Source organism: Elgaria multicarinata, chromosome 9 (assembly GCF_023053635.1).
Source record: "Elgaria multicarinata webbii isolate HBS135686 ecotype San Diego chromosome 9, rElgMul1.1.pri, whole genome shotgun sequence".
Lineage (NCBI taxonomy): Eukaryota > Metazoa > Chordata > Lepidosauria > Squamata > Anguidae > Elgaria > Elgaria multicarinata.
Genome location: NC_086179.1, coordinates 20,804,021 through 20,826,394, shown reverse-complemented (window position 1 = coordinate 20,826,394; position 22,374 = coordinate 20,804,021). Strand labels below are relative to the sequence as shown.

Sequence of the window (22,374 nt, the reverse complement as noted above, 5' to 3'; positions counted from 1 at the left end):
ACAGCACATATAATAAGACAACTCAGCTTTAAATGGCCAGGCAAACAGAACTGTTTTAACCAGGTCCCAGAAAGATGGTAATGTCAATGCCAGTGGGTACCAACCGCGTGCTTAACCTGAATTAAAATACATTTAGAAGATCTGTTTTGTCCGAAAGAGCTTGGAGTTGAACCAGCATTTCCAGCTCATCCAAAAGGAGGTTATTAGCAACTTGGTGATAGTTTAAGTGTCCTCGTCCAGAGACATTTTCTTAAGGAGTGTGACACAACTACCTCTTTAAGGTGGCTGGGACCACTCCCTCCTGTAAAAAGGCATTAATTATCTCCTGGGCCCACCCAACCAGTCCCCCCAAAGCTAGCTGTTAATGGGCAAGGATGCAAGTGGCCAGCTGCACTCCTCCCGAATATTTTAGCCACATCAACTGAAATTGGTCCTATATCGACAATGGTGTCAAGTTCAAAGTGAATTACCGTATTTCTTCGATTGTAAGACACCATCGATTGTAAGACACACACTAATTTCAGTACCACCAACAGAAAAAACCCTAAGACACACCCGCGATTCTAAGATGCACCCCGTTTTTAGAGATGTTTATATGGGGGGGGGGAAGTGTGTCTTAGAATTGAAGAAATATGGTAGTGATTTTTATCTTCAAAGTCCTTTGCAAACCTGTCAGAAGGTTTCTGCTACAGCCCCACCAGGATCATTTTTCAACCAGAAGAACTCTGCCAAATGGCAATTTAGGGATGAAGTGGAGGTGAAGTATAAACACTTTGCCAACATTCCTACTAAGTAGGCATAATAACATGCTCTCACTCGTGTTTGGTCCAAATTTAATCACTGAGATTTGTGCGATCCATCTCCTAATCTTGTCAAATCAGGACCAGGTTACGTCATAGAATGTCTCCCTCTATAACAACCTTCCAGGCCATTATGATCTCCAGAAGCCCTGTTGTCTGTGCCATGGCCCACAGATTTCCATTTGGCAATGACATGGAGGCGAGCATTCTCTGCAGTGGCACTGGTGCTATGGAATAATCTGCCCTCTGAATTTAGGCCTCAATGCTGGTGTGTATTGAAAACGTATGTTTGCTTTAGCTTTCCCCAAGCCATGAGCTATCTTTGTACCAGCCTCATGATACCATTGTGTATAATATGTGGTCTTTTTGTTTGTTTTTATTGTATTGTAAACTGCTTCAGGAATTGTTTCAAATGAGAAATATTATTACCAATTATAGTCATTTCTCTGCATGTTTCATAGTCCATGGTAAGCAAGGGAAACAACAGGGCTAGACAGCCCAAGAAACAAGACATGGGCATGATTGGTTGATAACCTGTTCTATCTCACCATTCCTTAGGGAGACCAGGACTTCTACAGGAGCACCAGCCATGTCAACTGGAATATCCCCAAGGGCATTCAGCAATCCATTGCATTCCATAGGTCTGTGCACATGGACCATCTTAATTGGTCCACCACTATAGATGGTATTGGTATGGCCACTATCAATTTAAATTTCACGAGAAACTGGTCTGACCATGATAATGGGTTTACAGAATAACCCTCCCCTAATTCCAGACTTCCAGCCTCCCACAGTTGGGAATGTCATAAATGCATCTCCCTTTCCCTGGCAGTAAAAGTCCAATCCAATCCAAATCAATCAAATAACTACAAAGTTGCCTCCTTTTCATGACGCCCCAAATGACCTGCCTGAAGCAGCGCCTCGCTCCGCCTTATGGCATGGCAGCCCAGCTTGTAGAAGATACCTGCTCTGTCAAAAGTAAAGGGCAAATTGTAGTTCAAGTATGTTAGTCCTGACAGCAGCTGCTGCAAGCTCAGCCTTCTAAAAAACCTGGGAAATTTAAATTTAATCATTTTATTATTTATTTGTTACATCTATACCTTACCTTTTCAGGAAAAAAAAATGCCCAAAGCAGCAAGATGCCTCTGTGGAATATAATTTTTTAAAATAAAATGTCAAAAAATAATGAGTTGAAGCAGGGCTCAGCAGAGCTTAGCTTTTAGCAATCTTTAGTTAAAAGGAGAGGCTTTTCTGTGCAATAGTATACCTCAGTGGTCCTCCACGTGGGAACTTTTTAAAGAGTTCAGGAAGGGACAGGGGTGTGGGTGTTGTACTAGAGTGAAGTTCGATGGTGTGCTGCATTAGCTCCCCAGTAAGTTTTATTATCTTAAATATTTAATTCCAACTTCACACTATAAGAGCCTTTAAGATGGTTAAAACCAAGTATGATATTGGCAAAAAATAATGAAGAAAAAAATCAGCAACAAGCTTGGATTGGTCAGTCCCTGAGAGGCGGCAGAGTGTATCAGGGGAGGTTTTGTTCAACAATCCGTACTGCTCTTGTGCCACTTCTACATAAGCAGCACAACTAGGGTGCATCTGATAGCAGTAGCACAAGATCCTGCCTTTATATTTCAGATTGCAAAATACAGCATTCTATCCCTTATTCTCTGTTGACTGGCTTTAAGAAGGAAGACTCAACCTAGACTGCTTACCCCATACTTAAAATATATTCTGAAATGCATTTTCAACAATTTTGAGCACTAGCAATCCCTTACACAGCATCTGTGTTAATACATTTCACGTTGAAGCCATTGGTCACCAATTTTATTTGGAAGAGAATAGGAGAAACACATGGTAAAAATGGTGTGTGTCTGTAGTTTGACATTTTCAGAGCTAGGAGTCTTAATGGTCCTTTAAGATGGAACGCACAATCACACACACAGAACATTGTCGGGGGGGGCGGGGAGGCTTTAATCTAATCACTTTAATAGGCTGTGTAATTAGCACACCCGAATTGCAAGGGAGCAAAGGCTTAAAATTGTCTTACTCCCCCCCAAAGTCAATTACTATTAATATTTTCCTAAAACGTCACATCCCATCAACTGGTTGAAAACTTTGGCTCTATTTATTTTTCTAGAGCCAAGGACAAACATTCGTTTAAAAGTATAAAATTAGGTTTGCCTTTTTCCTGAAACATGTATCCAAACGAGTACTTTATAACAGGTTTGTATGCAAGACACATCCTTAACATTGCTCTCTTCCCATTAAAATAAGGGAAATTAATTATAAACTAATTTTTATATTTGCATATGGAATCAAATCTTGGTCTTAATAGAATGAACTGCTAAGTTTGTGATCTTCTGAAGATAGTGTCAAAGCAATGTTTTCAACCTTTAGAGAGCAATCCTATGCTGTTGGGGGGCGGGTGGTACAGGATTGTTTGGTTTCCTGGCTCTGGAAAACCACTTGCCCCCTCATGTCCCCCTCAAAGCTGATGCAGAGAACCATGCCAGCCACCTCCCCGCGCTTGGAAAACACAGCGCAGAGAATGGGACAAGGAGGCATTCCGGGGCAGGAGACCAGGGCGGCTGCAGTAAGCCATTTCCTAGGGCCGTCACAGCCTCTTTTCCTCCACCTCCAAAAGTAGACCCATAGAAATGCAGGGTGGCTAGAGTATGGAGGGGTGGATTGCCTCTGCTGTCCTCCCACCTTGCATGGGATAGTCGGCAGCCTCCTGGTTTGGAGGCTGCTGCCTGTCCATGTAGTCAAATATGGCAAAAGCCATATAAAAATATTTCCTGTTTAGTACTGGAGGTAATAAAGCCTAGATAATATTCTCCATTCTGAGACTTTGTCCAACCAAACTGTGCTCTGAATAAAATTTGGACAGATAACAGCTCGGTCATTCATCTTGTGCTACGAGGGCTCCAGTCTTCTCTTCTTCATTCCTTGGCTTTTTCTGCAGGGACTGCACTCAGCTTAAAAAAGAAACAATTGTTTAGAAGCAAACTTCCTTTAAAACGCTTTTGTACAAGTGAGAGTTTGCCTACTTTTGCTCTCTCACCTGCAGCTAAGCGGAACAAGCAGTTGTCTCTCTCTCTTCAGGATATCATTTTTTCCTATTGTGAGTTAAGCTTGAACTTTTAAAACACATCTACCTGGAAGCATGTGGCACTCAGTTTGGAGGACCAAATATGCATATTGGAACAGCAGCAAAAGGCCGTTTTTCTCAGTATTTTAACACCTAATTTAACTTAAATTTAAACTTTGCTGTTTTAATTCCATATTTTAATCTATATCAATTTCTGCTGTGTGGTTTTATCCTGGTTGTGCTTTTTATATTAATTGTAATTGAGGAAGCAGCAGCCAGGCACCTCTCCACCGTGCCTGGGTCCAGCTCCAGCTCAGAGCCCCCTCCCTCCTGCTACCAACTGTCTCTGCAGAGGCCACCAGTGAGGGAGGAAGCAGCAGCCAGGCACCTCTCCACCGTGCCTGGGTCCAGCTCCAGCTGAGAGCCCCCTCCCTCCTGCTACCGTCTCTGGAGAAGCCACCAGTGAGGGAGGAAGCAGCAGCCAGGCACCTCTCCACCGTGCCTGGGTCCAGCTCCAGCTGAGATCCCCCTCCCTCCTGCTGTCAACTGTAACTGCTGAACTTTACAACTAAGATTGTAGTGCCTGAATTTGCTTTCCTTTCCCTCCCCCCCCTCCTCCTCCCTCCCAATCCCCTTCCCTTTTGTGTCATGTCTTTTAGATTGTAAGCCTGTGGGCAGGGACTGTCAAGAAATACTTTTGTAAGCCGCCGTGAGAGCCTTTTTTGGCTGAATGGCGGCATAAAAATCCTTAAATAAATAAATAAATAAATAAATAAATAAATATTTTACATTTATATTAATATATCGTATTTTGTATTTGTGTTTTTAAACTGTTGGTTGTTTTGTCGTGCTTTTCATGGTTTTAATTTTTGTGAAACACCTGGAGAGCTTCGGCTATTGGGCGGTATAAAAATGTAATAAATAAATTATCTCTACACTCCACAGGATTTGAAGACAGCTTAAATCAGCCTTTCCCAATTTCCACCAAGTTTGAATGTCCTGTGCTAAAAGACGGGATGCACAACATGCCCCACTGATGTGGTTATTTGAGAGTTGTTTCCTCCTCCGACAAGCCATGCCACCCACCTCTGGACAACACGACCAGCCCTGCCTGGGCGGGTGATGAAGCAAACGGCACCTGGCAGCCAGCTTGGCTTAAACAAGTCCTGCTTCTCAGCTCAGATCACCATCTTGATCATGATCGGAGCTTCTCCCCTCACTCCTTTCCCTGGTCTTGTTTCTACACAAAAACAGAACCAAGAAATTTTTTCGCACTTCCTCATGCTCAGGGAATGTGCACAAATGTGAGTTTTTTTAAAAAAAAATCATCTGGGCATGGGGAAGTGTGAATCCACCCCTTTGTCCTGTTTTTGCACACAAATTCCAATACAACTCAATATAATCCTTCGACTCTGTCTTTGGAAGATACAAAACCCTATGAGCCAATACTCCATCGGGTTGCATTGGAATTCAGAAGTGCCTTTTGCCAAAAATCAGCTGCTGGGGGAAGCCAAACCCCCACTCTGAGCCCAAAGAACCTTCAAGCACATTCCCCAGGAGCAGGGAAATGAGAAATCCACACACACACACACACACACCCCATCCCATTCTTGTGCACAAATGGGCCAGAATTTTTTTAAAAGGTCTCAAGATCAGAGCCGGGAAGGGGGTGGGATTGGCAGGGTGGTGGTGACAGCCTCTCCAACATGCATCACTGGAGGGGCTGTTGCTGGCCAGGGGAAAAGGGCACAGGAATGATGAACTGTGATGAGTGTGGCCCCACTCAGCAAGAACAGCAGGGGTTTATTAGAATGTAAGCCTATGCGGCAGGGTCTTGCTATTTACTGTTTTACTCTGTACAGCACCATGTACATTGATGGTGCTATATAAATAAATAAATAAATAATAATAATAATAATAATAATAATAATAATAATAATAATTTGTGCTGCTCTGGCCGAGCAGCTCACTGCCTGATGCCCTTTATGCACATTAGGTTACCATGTCTGGGTTTGCACAACACGCCAACTCATTGTGGGTAACACAACCCAGACTGCATACTGCATTTGGAAAAAACAATGTGCCCTAATAACAACAGTCCCAGTTTGCATGACATACTAACACATCGTGGGCAGTCACCCATGATGGGCTAGCATGTCATGCGAACACAGTCTATGTCACTTGTGCTCCTCTGCTACATACACAAGCAATATTATCCAATTGCTGCAGACAGATTTTCCTGGTTCCTCTTTGTCGCACATACCTGGTAAGTTACGCCTGGGGCTAGAGGAAGGATGCCAGGGTGTAGGTTTTGCACCTGGTCTCTGATTATTTATTCTTTGTGGTGTTCTTCTGCGAGTCATCATGTGATGATTTCCAAGAGGTGTGCTTGGGTGTTGGGCTGCTGTATTGCGGTTGGCCATGCTGAGTTCATTCGCCTCCAAAGGCAAATCCCAAAGCTCAGGGTCGTCTGTAACATGTCAAACATTAACAGTGAAAGCTCAGCTACTGATCATTCAGTTCCACGTATGATTGTTATGGGACCTAAACTGTAACAGAAGCAGCTACACTTAGGATGGAGGTAGACGTGAATGCCCAAAAGGAACAGAGGGGTCAGAGGGCACGTGACACTTTTGTGTCCACTGATTCTTCCCTGCAATATGCCCCCCTCTGGCTACCCCCCCCCCCCCCCCAAATCATGTATGTCCTGCAGTCTGGTCCTCATTCAGCACCAAACCAGATGTGCAGGAAGGGGTTCCTGGGAAAATGATGGACATGGCTTCACTGCCTATGTGTTCTGCAGTACTGTTGCTTTAAGCATCACAAAAACGCAAACCAGATGGCACAAAGTAATTCGCCACTCACCTGCAAGGAACTCCTCTTCCACAGTGGGTTCCAGCAGTGTTGAAGTGCTATGTTTCATGGCAGGGAGATTACACGCTTCTGGACACACAAAACAGAAGAGGTTATTATTGCAGAGATGAGTGAAGTGTGAAAGTGTATCTGGATTTAGACAATTTGCACAACATTGTACCTTATGCACCTTTCAAGTTTGGAGTGGAGAAAAGAAGACAGGATAGTGGTTGTTTTGGCTTTATTGACAATGGAAAAATGACATTCCGACCCAAATGATAGGAGAAAAGCAATGCCTATCTATGTGAATTTGGCTCAAGGTGAGAAACATGGCTATTTCAACTAGCCCTGGATGAGGGTGAACAAACTGAATCTTAATCCAGATAACACAGAGGTGTTCCCAATCAGTCAAGGGGTAAATTAGGGAATACGGATTCAATCCGTATTGGATGGGTTTGCACTTCCCTTGAACACTCAGGTTCACCGCCCTCTGCCTATCAATGGCTAATGAGCATGCACAGTCATCGACGGGCTTCTTTAAAACAATCTCCTTAGATTTTTTTTGGGGGGGGTACTTTTGCAAATCCTCCACGCGGATGTTTCCCTCTTGGTTCTGAGTGGCCTCGTTTTAGCCACAATCCTGGGGACATCACCTGAGTCCATAATTAGGAGTTATGATAACATTGTGGGTGTGCAAAAATTAGTGTATTATTTTTCAGTGCCTTCATTGTCCCCTTAAATGTAAGGGAAGTGTATAATACTGTTGCTATATCTTAAAACATTTCAGGTATTCCAACAGAAATACTTTCCAAGTAAAGCTCTGAATTAGTTTGAATATCTTGGGGCATTTCAAGCATAATCTTAAGGGATGGATCCTCAATAGACAAAGGGCTCCAATGACGGATCCCTCTGTCTTTCCAAAGCCCTGCTGGCAAGAGCCAGGCAGGGTGGGAGGAGCACAGAGGCTTTTATAGTCCCAATGTTTCCATTTAGAGCTAACTGGGCCTCTCAGCCCATCCTGCTTACTCAGTCACCTGGGGGTGGGAGATGAAGACTCTTGAATTGAGCAGATCCAGGATTCTTCCTCCTTCCCTCCCCACCCACCGGAAAACCCTTCCTTCACCCTCCCCAACATCTTCCAAAGATACTTCTGTCCTTGGAAGAGAAGCCACTGTGGCGCTTTCCATGGCAGCTGTGATGGATAGAAAAATCTGCACGGATTTCCACCCCTGAGGTTGTAGCTGTGTCCATGGCCTCTGGGGAACATAAGAAGTTCCATGCTGGATCAGACCAAGAGTCCCTCTAGTCCAGCACTCCAACCAGCCATTGGCCAGGGATGAACAAGCAGGACATGGTGCAACAGCACCCTCCCGCCCACGTTCCCCAGCAACTGGTGCACACAGGCTTACTGCCTCGAATACTGGAGATAGCATACAACCATCAGGGCTAGTAGCCATTGATAGCCTTCGCCTTTAGGAGAAAGAAGGGGCAGCGAAACTGCACCATCATATGGCTGCTCAGATGCCATCTGAGAAGCCATAGGATCGCACAGCCTACATTCTATGCACTTCATAGATTTCCCCCCTAATAAAATATTTCAATTCAAATACTTCCGGTTATTGGAAAAGAGTTTGAGATATTTATACAGAGCATAAAATTAACACAGGAACCTTTATAGTTCTACATTCACCTGCAAGCGACTCATCTTCCACAGGGGATTGCAGTGGTGCTGAAGTGATGTGTTTCATGGCAGGGAGATTATATGCTTCTGAATACATGTAACAGAAGAAATATTATTGCTGAGAAGAGTGAAGTATCTACCTTTCAAATACAAGTTTTCTTCACTAAAAGTAAGTCATACATGCTAAATAAGATCCAAAACTATTTGTGATATCAGGAATACTTTCCCAGAAACCCCTCACTAAAGATATTTTCTTACAGTAACATACCAAAACCGAGATAGCGTGAAGAGAAACTGCTGTCCTTAATTGCAGCTCCCCCATTTAAATTTGCCTTCACTAATTAAAATTGGCTTCTAGTGATTAAACAACTACACCTTTACTTAATTATCAACTGATTAAACAGACTGAAGTATGCAGCCCTAAAATATCACTCACAATTTTTTGGTTTTCTTTAAGATTAGATCCTGTTGTGGTAATTACTGAGAGACCGGCTATTTTGTGTTTTATACTTGCACACTTGCTCACATTATTTGAGACACCAAGAAATGACTGATTGCCAGTCAGAACAGCAGGAGAAGATTTATGTTTAGCATTAAGTCCTATTTTTCACCACTTTATAAAAGAGACACACCAAGCGAGAACATTGTAACTCACACTTTTAATATCACTTTCACCTGGTTCTTACAGTGACAGCGTTAACATGGCTGTTCATTGTTAGTTAAGGAGTTATCCCAGTAACTTAGGTTCTTCTCTGCCCATTTTGAACATGCTAGTGTTCAAAGCAGATACAAATTCTAACTCGCATTTTACCTTGATCTCTTGCTTTGTAAGATGGAGTATTTGACTGGATTTGCTGTTTCTTCTGCATCTGCTGTCTGAACTGCTGCTGAAGTTGCTTCTGCCGTAACTTCCGGTGGAATGTGGCATCAGACTCCTTGCTATGAGAGAACATGGGCCAGAGGTTGTTCTCTCTATATTGTCCCCCTATATGCTTGCGCAAGATGGATAACGTCTTATACCAGAAAACAATTGTGACAATTTGGCATAGGTGGAAATAGGGCTCTGAATATTCCAAGCAACGCAATCATTAACACAACTGAGCATTTTCTTTGAAATCAGCTGCAAAAATGTCAGGCCCTTAGGGCTGTGGAGATACAAGCAAAGAGAGGTGGCTAATTCTCCCAAAATCTCAGATCACAGAAGATGGCCTTGAGAGGTTCCACACTTAAATGTGGCCTAAGAGTAATTTTAGATTTAGATAGATCTCCTAAACAAGAATCTAACACACACATACAGCACTAAATAGTTCTGTCACAGTTGGGAATTGTGGGTTTCTCACTTTTCTCTTGAAGAAAGATACTGAGGTTGAATGCTTTGGATATTCTCATGAAATGAGTTTATGACAAAGTCCACACAAAGCCCATCAAATCGTTCATCCCCATTTCATTCCTACATAAGGCCAGGAAACAGCCATTATGTACAAATAGATGTCTCAAAGAGAGGGCAGGAGGCATTTGGATCTACAACTAGACTTGGATACGGATGGTACAAGATTATTCATGTTGTTAATTTTAAAACTCTTAGAATGGATGCCTATACCAAAATGTGAATTAAAATCTGACTCAATCTCGAACCTGTTTTGCTGTTCTTGTTCAGTAGCAATCAAGGAAGATTCTAGCTGGTCAGATTTGCCTGGGGTTGCTGTGGAAAATGGCTGCTGGTCTTCGCTTGCCTTTTGCAAGCAGCTCCTGTATCTTGCCTTTTCTATAGCAGGCTCAAAGTCCTGCCTTTTAGCTTTGCCCAAATCAAAATCTGGAGGCATCTAATAAAAGGAATGAAACAAAAAGCCATTCAGTAGTTAGAGAAATTCAGAATGTAACAGAAGCATTTCACAGGCTCCTTATCTGTCAAGCTGCCTAGGAGACAAATTGTTTTCCTGGCAGACTTTGCCTGTTCAGATACAGCTTTTGGGCCGGTGCTATGAACTGGAGAAATGCAGTTATTTGTCTAACTTAATGAAGATTTCAGTCATGTTTAGTAACATGTATTTTGTGGATCATCTTTGATTCCTTGTGTTTTCCAGTGACAAAGGCAGATTTTTTAAAAATAAAATAAAAGGAGCCTAGGGCTGGTATGTTTTTTGCACTGAAAGAAGAAACCTAGAGATTTTAACATGGCTAAAATCAGTTAAGGAGATAATTTGAGCCAATCTGGAGGTTTCAGCCCAGCACATAAAAGCACACTCTGCTCTCTTTGATGGAATGCAAATTAATGTGATAAACATTACGGGCCGCCATCAGCAAAAGAAATACTGCTAAAATGCAGTCCGGAGTGATCAGAGTGCAGAAAAGGGCAATTAAAATGATTAAGGGGCTGGAGCATCTCCCCTATGAGGGTAGGTTACAACAGCTGGGATTGTTTAACTTGGAAAAAGGAGGCTAAAGGGAGACATGATAGAGGTGTACAAAATCATTCATGGTGTGGAGAATGTGGATAGGGAGACATTTTTCTCGCTCTCCCATAATACTAGAACCCAGGGTCATCCCATGAAGCTGATTGGTGGGAGATTCAGGACAGATAAAAGGAAGGACTTCTTCACACAATGCATAATTAAATTATGGAATTCACTACCACAAGATGTAGTGATGGCCACCAATTTGGATGGCTTTAAAAGGGCGTTGGATACATTCCTGGAAGAGGCTATCAATGGCTACTAGCCCTGATGGTTATATGCTACCTTCAGTATCTGAGGAAGAAAGCTTGTGTGCACCAGTTGCTGGGGAACATGGGTGGGAGGGTGATGTTGCACCATGTCCTTCTTTGTTGGACTCTGGTTGACAGCTGGTTAGCCACTGTGTTAACAGAATGCTGGACTAGATGGACCCTCAGTGTGATCCAGCATGGCTATTTTTATGTTCTTATCTTAAATGATGATTCAATGGGGTGAAGTGGCTACAGATGAATCCAAATCATAATGGTTATTGGAGAGGGAGTTATTTTAATAGAATGGAAAGGAAGAAAAGGAGAAAATATGAAAATGCTATTAACTGCACGATTCAATTGAATGGTTGGGCAATTTAACTGCATTTTTAATTTTAACGTAACGTGCTTTGATAAATCTCCTGGATAGAAACATGGAGCAGAAAATAAAGATGGTTGTATAGCTTTAGGATCTATTTTTCTTGTGAATCTCTACTCACTATCTTAAATAATCATCTTTAACTTAACAGGTTTACAGTATAATCTTATGCATGCATAAATCCTGCTGAGTTCAATGGGTTTACTCCCAGGTAAGTGGGTAAAGTATTGCAGCTTCAAGGGAATTTATCTAAAAGAAAGCATCATCGTCAGTAAAACAACATGAACCCTCAAGACACACCTTGGAAAGCAACATTGTGAGACAAAACTAGCTAATTACATGAAGACGTAAGTGTGGGAATAATATTGTAGGATGAGGTACAAGAACAACAGGGGGATGTATAATCCTACATCAAAGGAGGAAAACCAATCTCTTTAATTTAGTGTGTTAGTAGGAAGGTACTGAAATCTGAAGGTGCAACCCCAACTGGAATGAGCGGGGATTGAATGAATGAGACAAGCGTAAACACGGGGACGTGCATATTAGGGACATGGCTGGCTTGTGCTTCAAAAATCATTCAGGCAGAAACAATGGGTTGGATGCAGATTTAAGCTGGATGAACTGCGTTGGCAGAAGTAAGACTTCCCTGCCCCCTCCTTCCCACAGCAGTCCCTCCACCCCCCTTACAAATGGTACAGAAGGTCAGCTGTGGTGGTATTAGGGGAGAGGAGTCCCCCAAAATTGGCCAGAGGGATCTTCTGCAAGTGGAGCCCTTCCTCTCAAGTAAGGCAGATGCTGGATCCTATCCAGTGAAACAATGTTTCGACAGGAACAGCCCTGGCATTGAAATCAACTATCCGAGGAGAATGTACAAATGTCTGACAGAATAGAAAATGCAAGTTATCTACATGTGTATAACGTGTACTCCCTACAGTAGGGGTCCCCAACCTTTTGGGACCCTGGGCACATTTGGGAAAGTGAGAAACTGCTATGGGCACTTTCCATGGGGGACGTAGCTAGTCATGTAATGGCGGTCACGGGGGCCTGGCTTAGTCAAAAGAATTTGGCATTTTTATTGCAAGATTCTAGGTTTCATGCCTGTAGCCTGAGCAATTTTACACTGCCCTTGGAAGTCCCAAGTAACGCACCTGACGGGGAAGCTTATTCACTGATCGCAAGTACTCTTTGTCCAGGATGCAGTTCCCAAGAGCATTACCAAAGCACCTGGGAAAGGAGAGAATCAATAGACTTTTAGAATACAGTTTCCTGTTTTCATAGCTCTTTGGGGCAAGCAAAACTGCTAATGCATTGCCACTTACTTCAGGGCCCTCTTCAGTCCATCTGTGACAGCCTCTTTTCTGGCTTTTTCAAGGGATAGGGCCTTAGACTTCAAACCTTCACTTACTCCATACCCAACGTCTTCATGGAATGCCCCATCCTGTAATTTGAGTAGAATGTGTTAGAGCAACTATAGGGTGCTTTGGCTACAGTCATCCTAACGAGGCTGGGAAAAGAAGCCCAATGGAGTACAGCAGTAGGCTCAGTGCTTCTGAAGTCAAAATGGACACAAACAGCAAGTTGCGAGGGTGAATGCACTGCTGTTTGAAAGGATGGCCAATGCTGAAACATCAGATGCTCAAACTATGAGCAACGCAAGCAAGGCTTATGTTTACACTATCTTATTACATGTTAAAAGCAACACAAAGATGTGATCCTTGTCAACAAATAACCGGTCTAGTAACAACAACAATATGGAGTATTTTCGTCTGATATGAAGTAACAATTCAACAGTCATATTGTTATGTATGTTCTTCATGCTATTTCATTTAGTTTTACGGCCCTCCAAAATCAGCATCGCTAAGGTACCCCTCCCCCACCCTATTTACCTTAAGTTGGACTTTCACAAAGGCACAAACACCCACATAAAACTTGCCATTATTTAGGTCAACAAAATCTGCACAAGAACAGAAATAAAGAAGTTATAGGTCAGGGTCGTGTTGACATTTCTGCAGATGCAAAAATGTATTGGAAACCTCAGCCATCATGTATTCAATTTATATATAAAGAAGTACATGTATTAATTGTTTAAAGGGAAGTTTAAGGCCCAACACACTACGAGATATAGAAGTGGTAAAAAAAAGTTACTCAGTTACCAAATTTTCAAAAGATGTTTAATACTTTTCATTCAGTTTAATAAACAGCTATTATGGTTAACTTTTTAAAAGTACAAACACAGCACACAGTATGAAATATGTAATGCCTGAATTGGGGAGAAAACTGACAGATTATTGTTGCACTGTTAGCAATGGGCTCTAAAGAGTATGTATGTTAAGAGAAAAATATCAGAACACTGCACATGTATGCAAATAAGAATTTAAGAAGAGCCATGCTGGATCAGACCAAGGGTCCATCTAGTCCAGCACTCTGTTCACACAAATATTTGTTGAAGAAATGCTCTAGAAAGGTTACAAGGATATTCCTAAGCTGATGGTGGCTTACAATGGCGCTATTTAAGTAATGTATATAGTCCTACTAATTACTCTTAAGACATTATTGGGTAATTAACTTAGTGGATTGTGGGAATGCTGTACACATAACTTGTTTTGATTTCAACAATACCTTTAACCACATTCCCCCTAATATTTTGGTTAGCAAGCTAGTTAAATGTGGGCTATATGATAATATTGTTATATGGATTGAGAACTGGTTAGAAAAACAGTGCTCATCAATGGTTCCTCATCAAACCAAAGGGAGATTTGAAATGAGGTGCTGTAGGGTTCTGTCCTGGATAGTGATGTGAAGGGTCAGAAAAGAACTGGACAAATTCGAGGTTGCGGGGGGAGGGGAAGAGAAAGCTTTTTTCCGTTTTTGTTCCCCTCCCCCCCCCGAAAAACGGAACAGCTTTGGATTATGAAATACTTTCTTTTAAAATTTAAGACAAGTTTTTTAAATATACCGTATTTCTTCGATTGTAAGATGCACACTAATTTCAGTACCACCAACTGGGGAAAAAAACCTAAGACACACCCGTGATTCTAAGATGCACCCATTTTTAAAGATGTTTATATGGGGAAAAAAGTGCGTCTTAGAATCGAAGAAATAGGGTATTATTATTAAGCCTTTACTCCCCCACCCACCAAATGATTTCTAAAAGCTATGTAATAATAAGACTTTTATAGACAGACTAGAGATGTAAAATGTCTGGAAATATTGAAGCCAAGGGGGGAAATGATTTTTAATCCTTTCTGTAAGATTCTCAGCATAGTTATTTCTTCAATTTCTTATTAAAATGATCAATCCAATGTATCTTTTACTTAAAGACATTTTGGGATGCTCCAAGTCATGCTCAGTTTCCCAACATGTGAAGAGAATTACTATATCATAATGTGGAAGAAAATGTACATTCTTGACAGTTTGTTTTTGTTTTTACGGAGTCATGTGTTTCTGGACTTGCCTTCCTCTGCCTCCAGTTCTTCCTGCTTCTTTTGGCTTCTAGAATGAGTCAGATATTTCAAGGACTACTTGCTGAAGTTCCCTCTGGTCAGACATAAACCAGGAACCTAACATTTGCTCATAAAGTACTGCAAGGGCTTCTCTAATGAAAACCTTGCAAGAAACTCTAGATTCAACGCGTTTCCTATTAGCTTATTTCTATTTCTTTTGGCAAACTGCCCCAACAGTAGTATTATTCTGTGACTAAGGGGTATGAGGAATTTCAAATGCTGAGAATCAGAACATTAGGGATGACAGCATCAGTTTTCCTAGGAATAGATTTTGTAAATCTCAAATGGCATTATTCCTCTAACTGGATAGGCAATGGGAATGAATAATTACATGTATGCTCCAGGATATTTTATTTCTTATCCCACAGGATGTTACCAGCATTCAAGAAGCTTAAGGTGTTGCATGTGACAGTTCTGAAAAATGAATTCTTCCTTGGCAAAGAGTATAAAGTAGAGAGGAGTAATAACAGAGAGAATGACAAATACCATCAGTCAGAATATTTAGCAGGTATTGCAATAATGCTCAAAACATGAGTGTGCAAACTGGATCTGGTCACATGGAATAATGTTACAGGAAAATATAGCCACAGAGAAAGCAAGATCAGAATAAATAAGGTAGCTGTTTAGAAGTAGTAGTAAAGGACAGTCAAAAGATAATGCCAGCTCCCTTTTAGCGAAAAGTTGCTTTCGCTCACATGGCTTTGTCAGCGCACAGGGTTTTCAATGGGCCTACTGTGCAGCCCTGCTAGGGGAGGCTGTGTATGAAGTTTGGTCCCAAACCTGCAAACTTCCAAGGGCTTATTTGCACCACCCCTTTTGGCACGCCTGGGGTTTTTGCTCCTTAGTATATAATTGCGAAGTTGCATCTGGTGCCTCCTGACTAGAGGAGGCCGTGCAGGAAGTTTGTTCCTGATCCTGAAAACTTCCAAGTTTGTTCCTGATCCTGCACCACCCCCTTTTTGATGCACCTGGTATTTTTTCTCCTTTGTGTGTAATTGCACACTGTTTGAGGATGCATCGGGTGCCTCTTGACTAGGGGAGGCTGTGTATGAAGTTTGGTCCCAAAGCTGCAAACTTGCAGTGCTTTAGAGCCACCATGCCCTTGTCGGGGTGATGCTGGAAACACGGAATTAATCCCTTTTTTTCCTTTACCCCACACCTCTCCCTTGTCATTGGGATAGTGTGAAAGGTTAAAACAGGCTGCTGCGATGTTGTCAATGGGTGAAGCAGCACCAGTGCTCGGTGGGAGGCATGAGGCAGGGCAGGGGCAGGGGATGACTCAGACGACACACAGTAGCTTAACAAGCTACCCACAGTAGTTTATTTGTCTGATCATGAGGGGGATAACAGTAGCTTGTTTTTAAAATAAGCTACTATGAGCAGTTTATTAATCCATCATGGCTTAAAGTGACATTTGGATGCAGCCATAAGTACTCACCAATATTCTGCTGAGTGACTGAATGAGCCCAGCCATTGTAGCCAAACATTTCATTGGCCAGACTGATGACCCTGTGTCCTTCAATGTAGCAAACCTGAAAGCAGAAGGAAAGGAAATACTATTTTGCTGTGGTAGCTGAAATGAAATCTTAAAGACCCTACTTAATCAGAGTCTGAATATCACTATATTGATGCAGAATCTATGTCTACAGTTATCCTTGCAGTATGTCTTTTAAGTGGGATGTCAGACCAAAGGTCATCTTTAAAAGAGAAAAACGGAACACAGAAGGCACTGCATCATTCCACTAGCGTAGTATCCTACCGCGTAATTTCCATTAGAGTGGAAACTAAGTTCTGAACTGCATGCAAGAGAGAATCCAGCTAAAGTTACATTTGTACAAGCATGTCCATGTGTTTTTAAATTATATCCCTGTGATGTGGGATTAACACATGAACAGCAAAAATGTATACTGAGAGCCTTTACAGTTGCAAAAAGATCTTACTAGTCTTGCTACGTTTGAACATACCTTCTGCAGCAGTCAATTTTGTATGGATGCTTCTTTAGATATATAGCCTGCTTATATTAAAAGTATATATTTGAAATGGAAGGGTTAAATCCTTTCCCATTTTTCTTCCCCTTCTTTTTTTTTTTTTTTGGCTTCTAGTTCTTGCAGAACCAGAAGAAGGGAAACATTACTGCAAGCAGTTGTGCAAGAGCTTCGACAAGAGAAACGTGCAGCGGGGATCCACTAGTGCTATTTGTGTTTGCGGAATGACACCGTTGGATACTGCACAATGTGTACCTACAATATTTCAGTGCCTTGTAATTTAAAGGGTGCTACTTGGCATGTTTACAGTACCTAACAGCTAACAAAAATCAATTTAATATCAACTGATCTCAGTTTGAGAACTGTATATCAGATTATAAAATTGTAAGAATGGATTGAGCATCAGCAGGAGAATGCTTGTAATAATGCAGCTTTCAGGCAACAGTTGTGATATGCATGGCTTGGGTGGAGGGAAGCACGGAGCATTATGTAAAGAACCCTACTATTTAAAATTCAGCAGCCGACCAGATCAGATCCTCAGCACAGTTGGTTTGGGATCACATAGGAGACTAAACATTATCAAAATTATGCATCTCAGAGCAAAGCCTGCCCTGTACTATTCTTATTTCTCTGTTTAAATCCCTAGGCAGCATTGGGAAAGCCACTGAGATGATGGAAGCTGGTAAGCCGGACCCACCCTCCTCTCCAAAGCAGCCAGCCAACAAGTCCCATAGCCACATTATTATTATTATTATTATTTATTTATATAGCACCATCAATGTACATGGTGCTGTACAGAGTAAAACAGTAAATAGCGAGATCTATTTACATCTGCAAACACCTTGCCTCTATTTTGGCAGTAGGGAGATCAGGCTGGATCTGGCCATACAGGTCCTGATTGCTGATAACCCTAGAAAGTAAAGGCATAGGAACATGCTACCCAAAAGAGTTCAGGTAAGCATTATGAACTATCTATAGCAACTTATTTCTTTGATGTCAATGAATGATTTTCAGTATAAAGTAAATAACAACTCTGGATCCCCATATTTGTACCTTTTGTCCTCCTCCAGCTTGCCTGCTGCTGATGTATTCTGGGCCCAGCCTCTGTCGCAGAGCAGCCTGAACGGCCTCGTACTCATCTGCTGTATACTGGCACTTCATACATGCACACACAACGGACAGATTTAGGATACCCATTATTTTGTTTTACATGTGATTGCATTCTCCCTGTTTCAAGGTTTAATTCACTCAGTTTTTCCCGCATTGCAATTTTTTAATCCAATCTTACTTCTAAGGATGTAACCAAAAAAGAAGGTCTCACAGGGTAACTCCCTTATGGTAATATCAGAAATTATTAAAATGATATTCATGCTGGCAGAAAATTGTCTGTGGCATGAGTTCTTAGTTCTTTCAAGTATAATTAAATCAAAAAGAAAACTCAGCTGGCATGTTGCCCTATCAGTGGTCAACAAACAGTAACTAAATAATTGTGTTTATCAAAATAATACAAAAAATAAGACTTCCACTGTAATGTAGTAGGCTGGCACCAATACATAAGCGCCAAGAGCAGCAAAATCCAAAATGATGCAACGCAACCTTTATGAAAGAATGCAATCAGCTTTTGAGCTTCAACGCTTCTTTAGACTACTCTTTACACTCAGAACACTTTGGAATCCTTTCATAAAGTTTGCTTTATGCAGCAATTTGGATTTGATCCTGGCTTATTTCCATTAAGTAATTTAAAGAAATTACAATTCCCCGAGTTCAATCATAACAAGAAACTGTGGTTTATTTGTAAGTGGAATAATAACAACAACAACAACAAATTTATTTCTTATCCGCCTCTCCATTTTGATTGAGGCAGGGAACAACAGTAAATATAAAAACATAAAACTGAATTAAAACATAATATACATTGGTAAAACATCCTAAAAACATTCTAAAAATATCTTAAAATTCCACTGGATAGGCCTACCAGAAGAGATCAGTCTTTATAGCTTTCTTGAATGCTAATAGACGGTTAAGTTGATGAGTCTCCCCCAGCAGGCCATTCCACAGTCTGGGAGCAACAGAAGAGAAGGCCCTCTGGTAATACCTGTCAGCCTAACTTTGGATCTACTCTTGTGAAAGATGAGGAGAGGGGATGGAGAGCACGCAAGTGTGAGGCTCATACAGATTCATTCACATAGAGGGAAACCCATTATGTCTGAACCGGTCAGTTATCCTTAGTAGATTTTGCAGGGGGGAAAACACCTTGATAATTCCACACAAAAGCGAAGGTAACAATACACTACTGACCTGTCCAAACCACATATTGAGGTTTGCACTCGTATTGCCGGTTTTGTCTTTTGTTGATTCCCTTCTAGACATGCCGAAAAAGGGAAACAGGGAAAGACATAAGAACTTAAATATATTTGAGCAAAATCAAACAATTACCAACCAATATTTCTTTGAATTGTATTGAAGACACACTACACCCTGTGTGGGTTAGCAGGGCAGGATACCCAGCATGAGTATCAGATCCCAGCCTTCATCACAGCAAATTCGTGGCCCGAATGTGAATATTTTCATGTTTGTAATAGCTTATAGCTAAACAAATAAAATTATCAGTGGCCCCATTCAAAAGACACCTTAAACCACAACTTTAACCATGGTGAATAAAGCAAAAAGCCTTATTCGCTGTGGTTAAAGCCATGGTTTAAGTTGTCTTCTGAACACGGCCTGGCTTTCTGGCTTAACCAGCATGGTTAAAGCAATTGGTTTAAGGTGTCTTCTGAACGGGCCCTCTCTCTACTTCCTCTCTTAACTGCCTGATATGTCTAGAGTTGAGGGATAGGTTTCACTTCTTTTAGCTACTTCTCAGACTGTATGGGAACATGCTTGTGCATGAGTTCTCACAACAAAAAGCAACTACAGTTTCCAAGATCCAGTAGGGGAAATAGGCTGTGGAACTCCTTGCTGTAGGAGACTATGTAGGAGACTCCTCTTTGCTGTACTTCAAGCACTCTTGGCATGTAAGCATGACTGTTAGGTTGGGTGCAGTTTTTATTCTGTTATTGTTGTGTTTTCAATTGTGTTTTAATGTATTTGTCTTTTTCATTTTAATCAAGTTTTATTTATCTAGGATTGTAAGCCACCTTGACTGCCATTTTCTTAGTAGAAAGATGGTGTACAAACCAAATAAATAAATAAAATATTATCAGTCATCACTGATGTGGAAAAGATGGGGAAAATATCTTTTCTGTTCCGTTTAGAAAAAAACTGCTTGAAAGTAAACTAATGTTTTTCTCAAGGTGGAGAAACATCCTTTCTCCCATCAGTGCCACCAGTTATCACTGCAGTGTGGTAATATTTTAAAAATATCATTGGAAGTGCCAGTCCTGCTTCCTTAGTTTTTTGCTGCAAAACTGTATTGTTTTTTAAACTCTGGAGCTTCCATAAATAGTGATTCTTCATATTCTAATCTTTTTCATGGCACCTTTGTTTCCATATTAAAGAACATAAATTTAGACAAGATGTTAATTTTTACTACTGCAATTCTTTTCATTCATAGTTATCTTTCATAGTAGGCGTGCACAGCCTGCTGGCTGCAAAAGGGCACCCAAGCATGCATCCCCAAGACCTCCAGATGTTGCCGTCAAACCTGCCACCCAAGCAATCGTGTGGCGGCACAGTGCTATCAGGGGCTGTGAAACTGGATTGGGGGATACAGGTAAAAAGCTGCTTCATCCCTCCTGCGTGACACCGAAGCAGCCCAGATTGCTGTTTTACTACCACTATAGTGGCGGTAAAGCAACAATTAGGATGGTGTGGTGAAGATATGGAAGGGGCTGCTCCTTCCCCCTGCGATCCTGAAGTAGTCTGGCTAACAGTGGTAAAACAGAAATCAGCTTGGGGTTTCTCAGGCAGGGAGAGGATTGCAGCCACCCCCAGTGACTCTGAAGAAGCTGGATTGCTGTTTTAACTGCTGCAGTGGCAAAGCCGCAATTAGGTCAGGGCTTCGGGGGAGAGGCTCCAGCCTCTTCTCACCTCCAGCAACCCCATGAAGCAGTGACTCCTGTGTGAGCGTGTGCATTTGTTTATTGCCATATTAAAGAAGGCATACATTTAGGCAAGGTGTTAACTTTTGCTACTGCATGTGTTTGTGTGCAGGCACAACATGTGCATTCCTCGACATCTCAGCAAACATCTGATGTGGCACTTGGAGCTGAAAAGGTTCTGCACCTGTTTTGCAGCAACCGCATTGGCTGCCTGTGATGTTCTAGGTTCAGTTCAACATGCTGGTGCTTATCTTAAAAACCCTTCCTCACTTGTATCCCATATACTTTACAGATCTATTCTCCCTATGGATCCCTATGCCAGCTGAGGTAATCTGATATCCATATCCCCCACCCCCATTACAACAAGTGAAACCATCAGCAACAAGGATCAGGACTTTCTCTGTAATTGCCCCAAGGCTCTGGAACAACCTCCAAGTGAGGTCAAAACTATGTGATAACATATTGGAAGGGTTTCTTATATATATAAAAAATTTACATTCCACTTTTTTTTGACTAACAACAGGTTTTCAATGTGGCTACCAATTTTTTTTAAAAAAGAGCCCTGTGGGATCAGACTATCTAGTCAAGCTTTCTGTTCCCGCTGTTGTTAACCAGATGCCCACAATCAGGACACAAGCACAATAGTACCCTCTTACTCATGTTTTCTCGCCTCTGATACTGGAAGTCATATATAGCTATCATGATTAGTAGCTATCATCCTCCATGAATTTGTCTCATTCCCCTTTAAAGCCATTCAAACTGGTGGCCATAACTACATCTTATGGAAAGGAATCCTATAATTTAACTATGCACTGTGTGAAGAAATACTTTCTTTGTCTGTAGTAGAACTCTCACCATGGCCCTGGGTTCAAATATTATGAGACAAACTTCTCCCTATGCACTTCCTCCACAATATGATTAATTTTATACAATTTCTCCTTTTACTCACCTTTTTTGGATGCTAAAAAGCCTCAAATTTTATAACCCTTTCTCATAGGGGAGTTGCTACAGCCCCTTGATCATCCTGGTTGCCCCCTTCTGCAACTTTTCCAGCGCTACAATATCTGTTTTGAGGTGCGGTGATCAAAATTGCACAGACCTGCTTTATATGACACCAATTCGTTGCTTGTTGCTTATGTTCACCTTTTACAATCTATATCAAAAAATAATGAAATACCTTTTAAAAATGCACAGAGCACCCCAAGTGTGTCACAACATAGATTTGTATACTGGCAGTTTTATTTTTGATTCCTTTCCTAAGTTTACCTTTTTCACAGCAGCAGCACATGCATCTATTTTGCATCACCATTGGCAACTAAAATGAACATGATGGCCTGG

General features: G+C 41.5%; 1 protein-coding gene across 2 annotated transcripts; it reads right to left on the bottom strand.

Moving 5' to 3' along the window:
* Positions 1-102: 102 nt before the first annotated feature.
* Positions 103-22,076, bottom strand: RAD52 (RAD52 homolog, DNA repair protein). Of its 2 annotated transcripts, XM_063134907.1 has the most exons (13): positions 21,986-22,076; positions 19,295-19,358; positions 18,050-18,151; positions 16,450-16,543; positions 13,395-13,462; positions 12,828-12,946; positions 12,657-12,732; positions 10,064-10,251; positions 9,240-9,367; positions 8,438-8,515; positions 6,760-6,837; positions 6,158-6,364; positions 103-3,781 (listed from the first exon to the last, which is right to left on the bottom strand). In XM_063134907.1, exons 2-13 carry the CDS (start codon positions 19,307-19,309, stop codon positions 3,720-3,722), a joined length of 1,215 nt encoding a protein of 404 aa, XP_062990977.1. In that variant the 5' UTR covers positions 19,310-19,358; positions 21,986-22,076; the 3' UTR covers positions 103-3,719. The 2 variants fall into 2 exon arrangements, with proteins under 2 accessions (XP_062990977.1, XP_062990978.1); XM_063134908.1 differs by lacking the exons at positions 8,438-8,515; positions 21,986-22,076 and having other exon boundaries at positions 19,295-19,366.
* Positions 22,077-22,374: the final 298 nt, after the last annotated feature.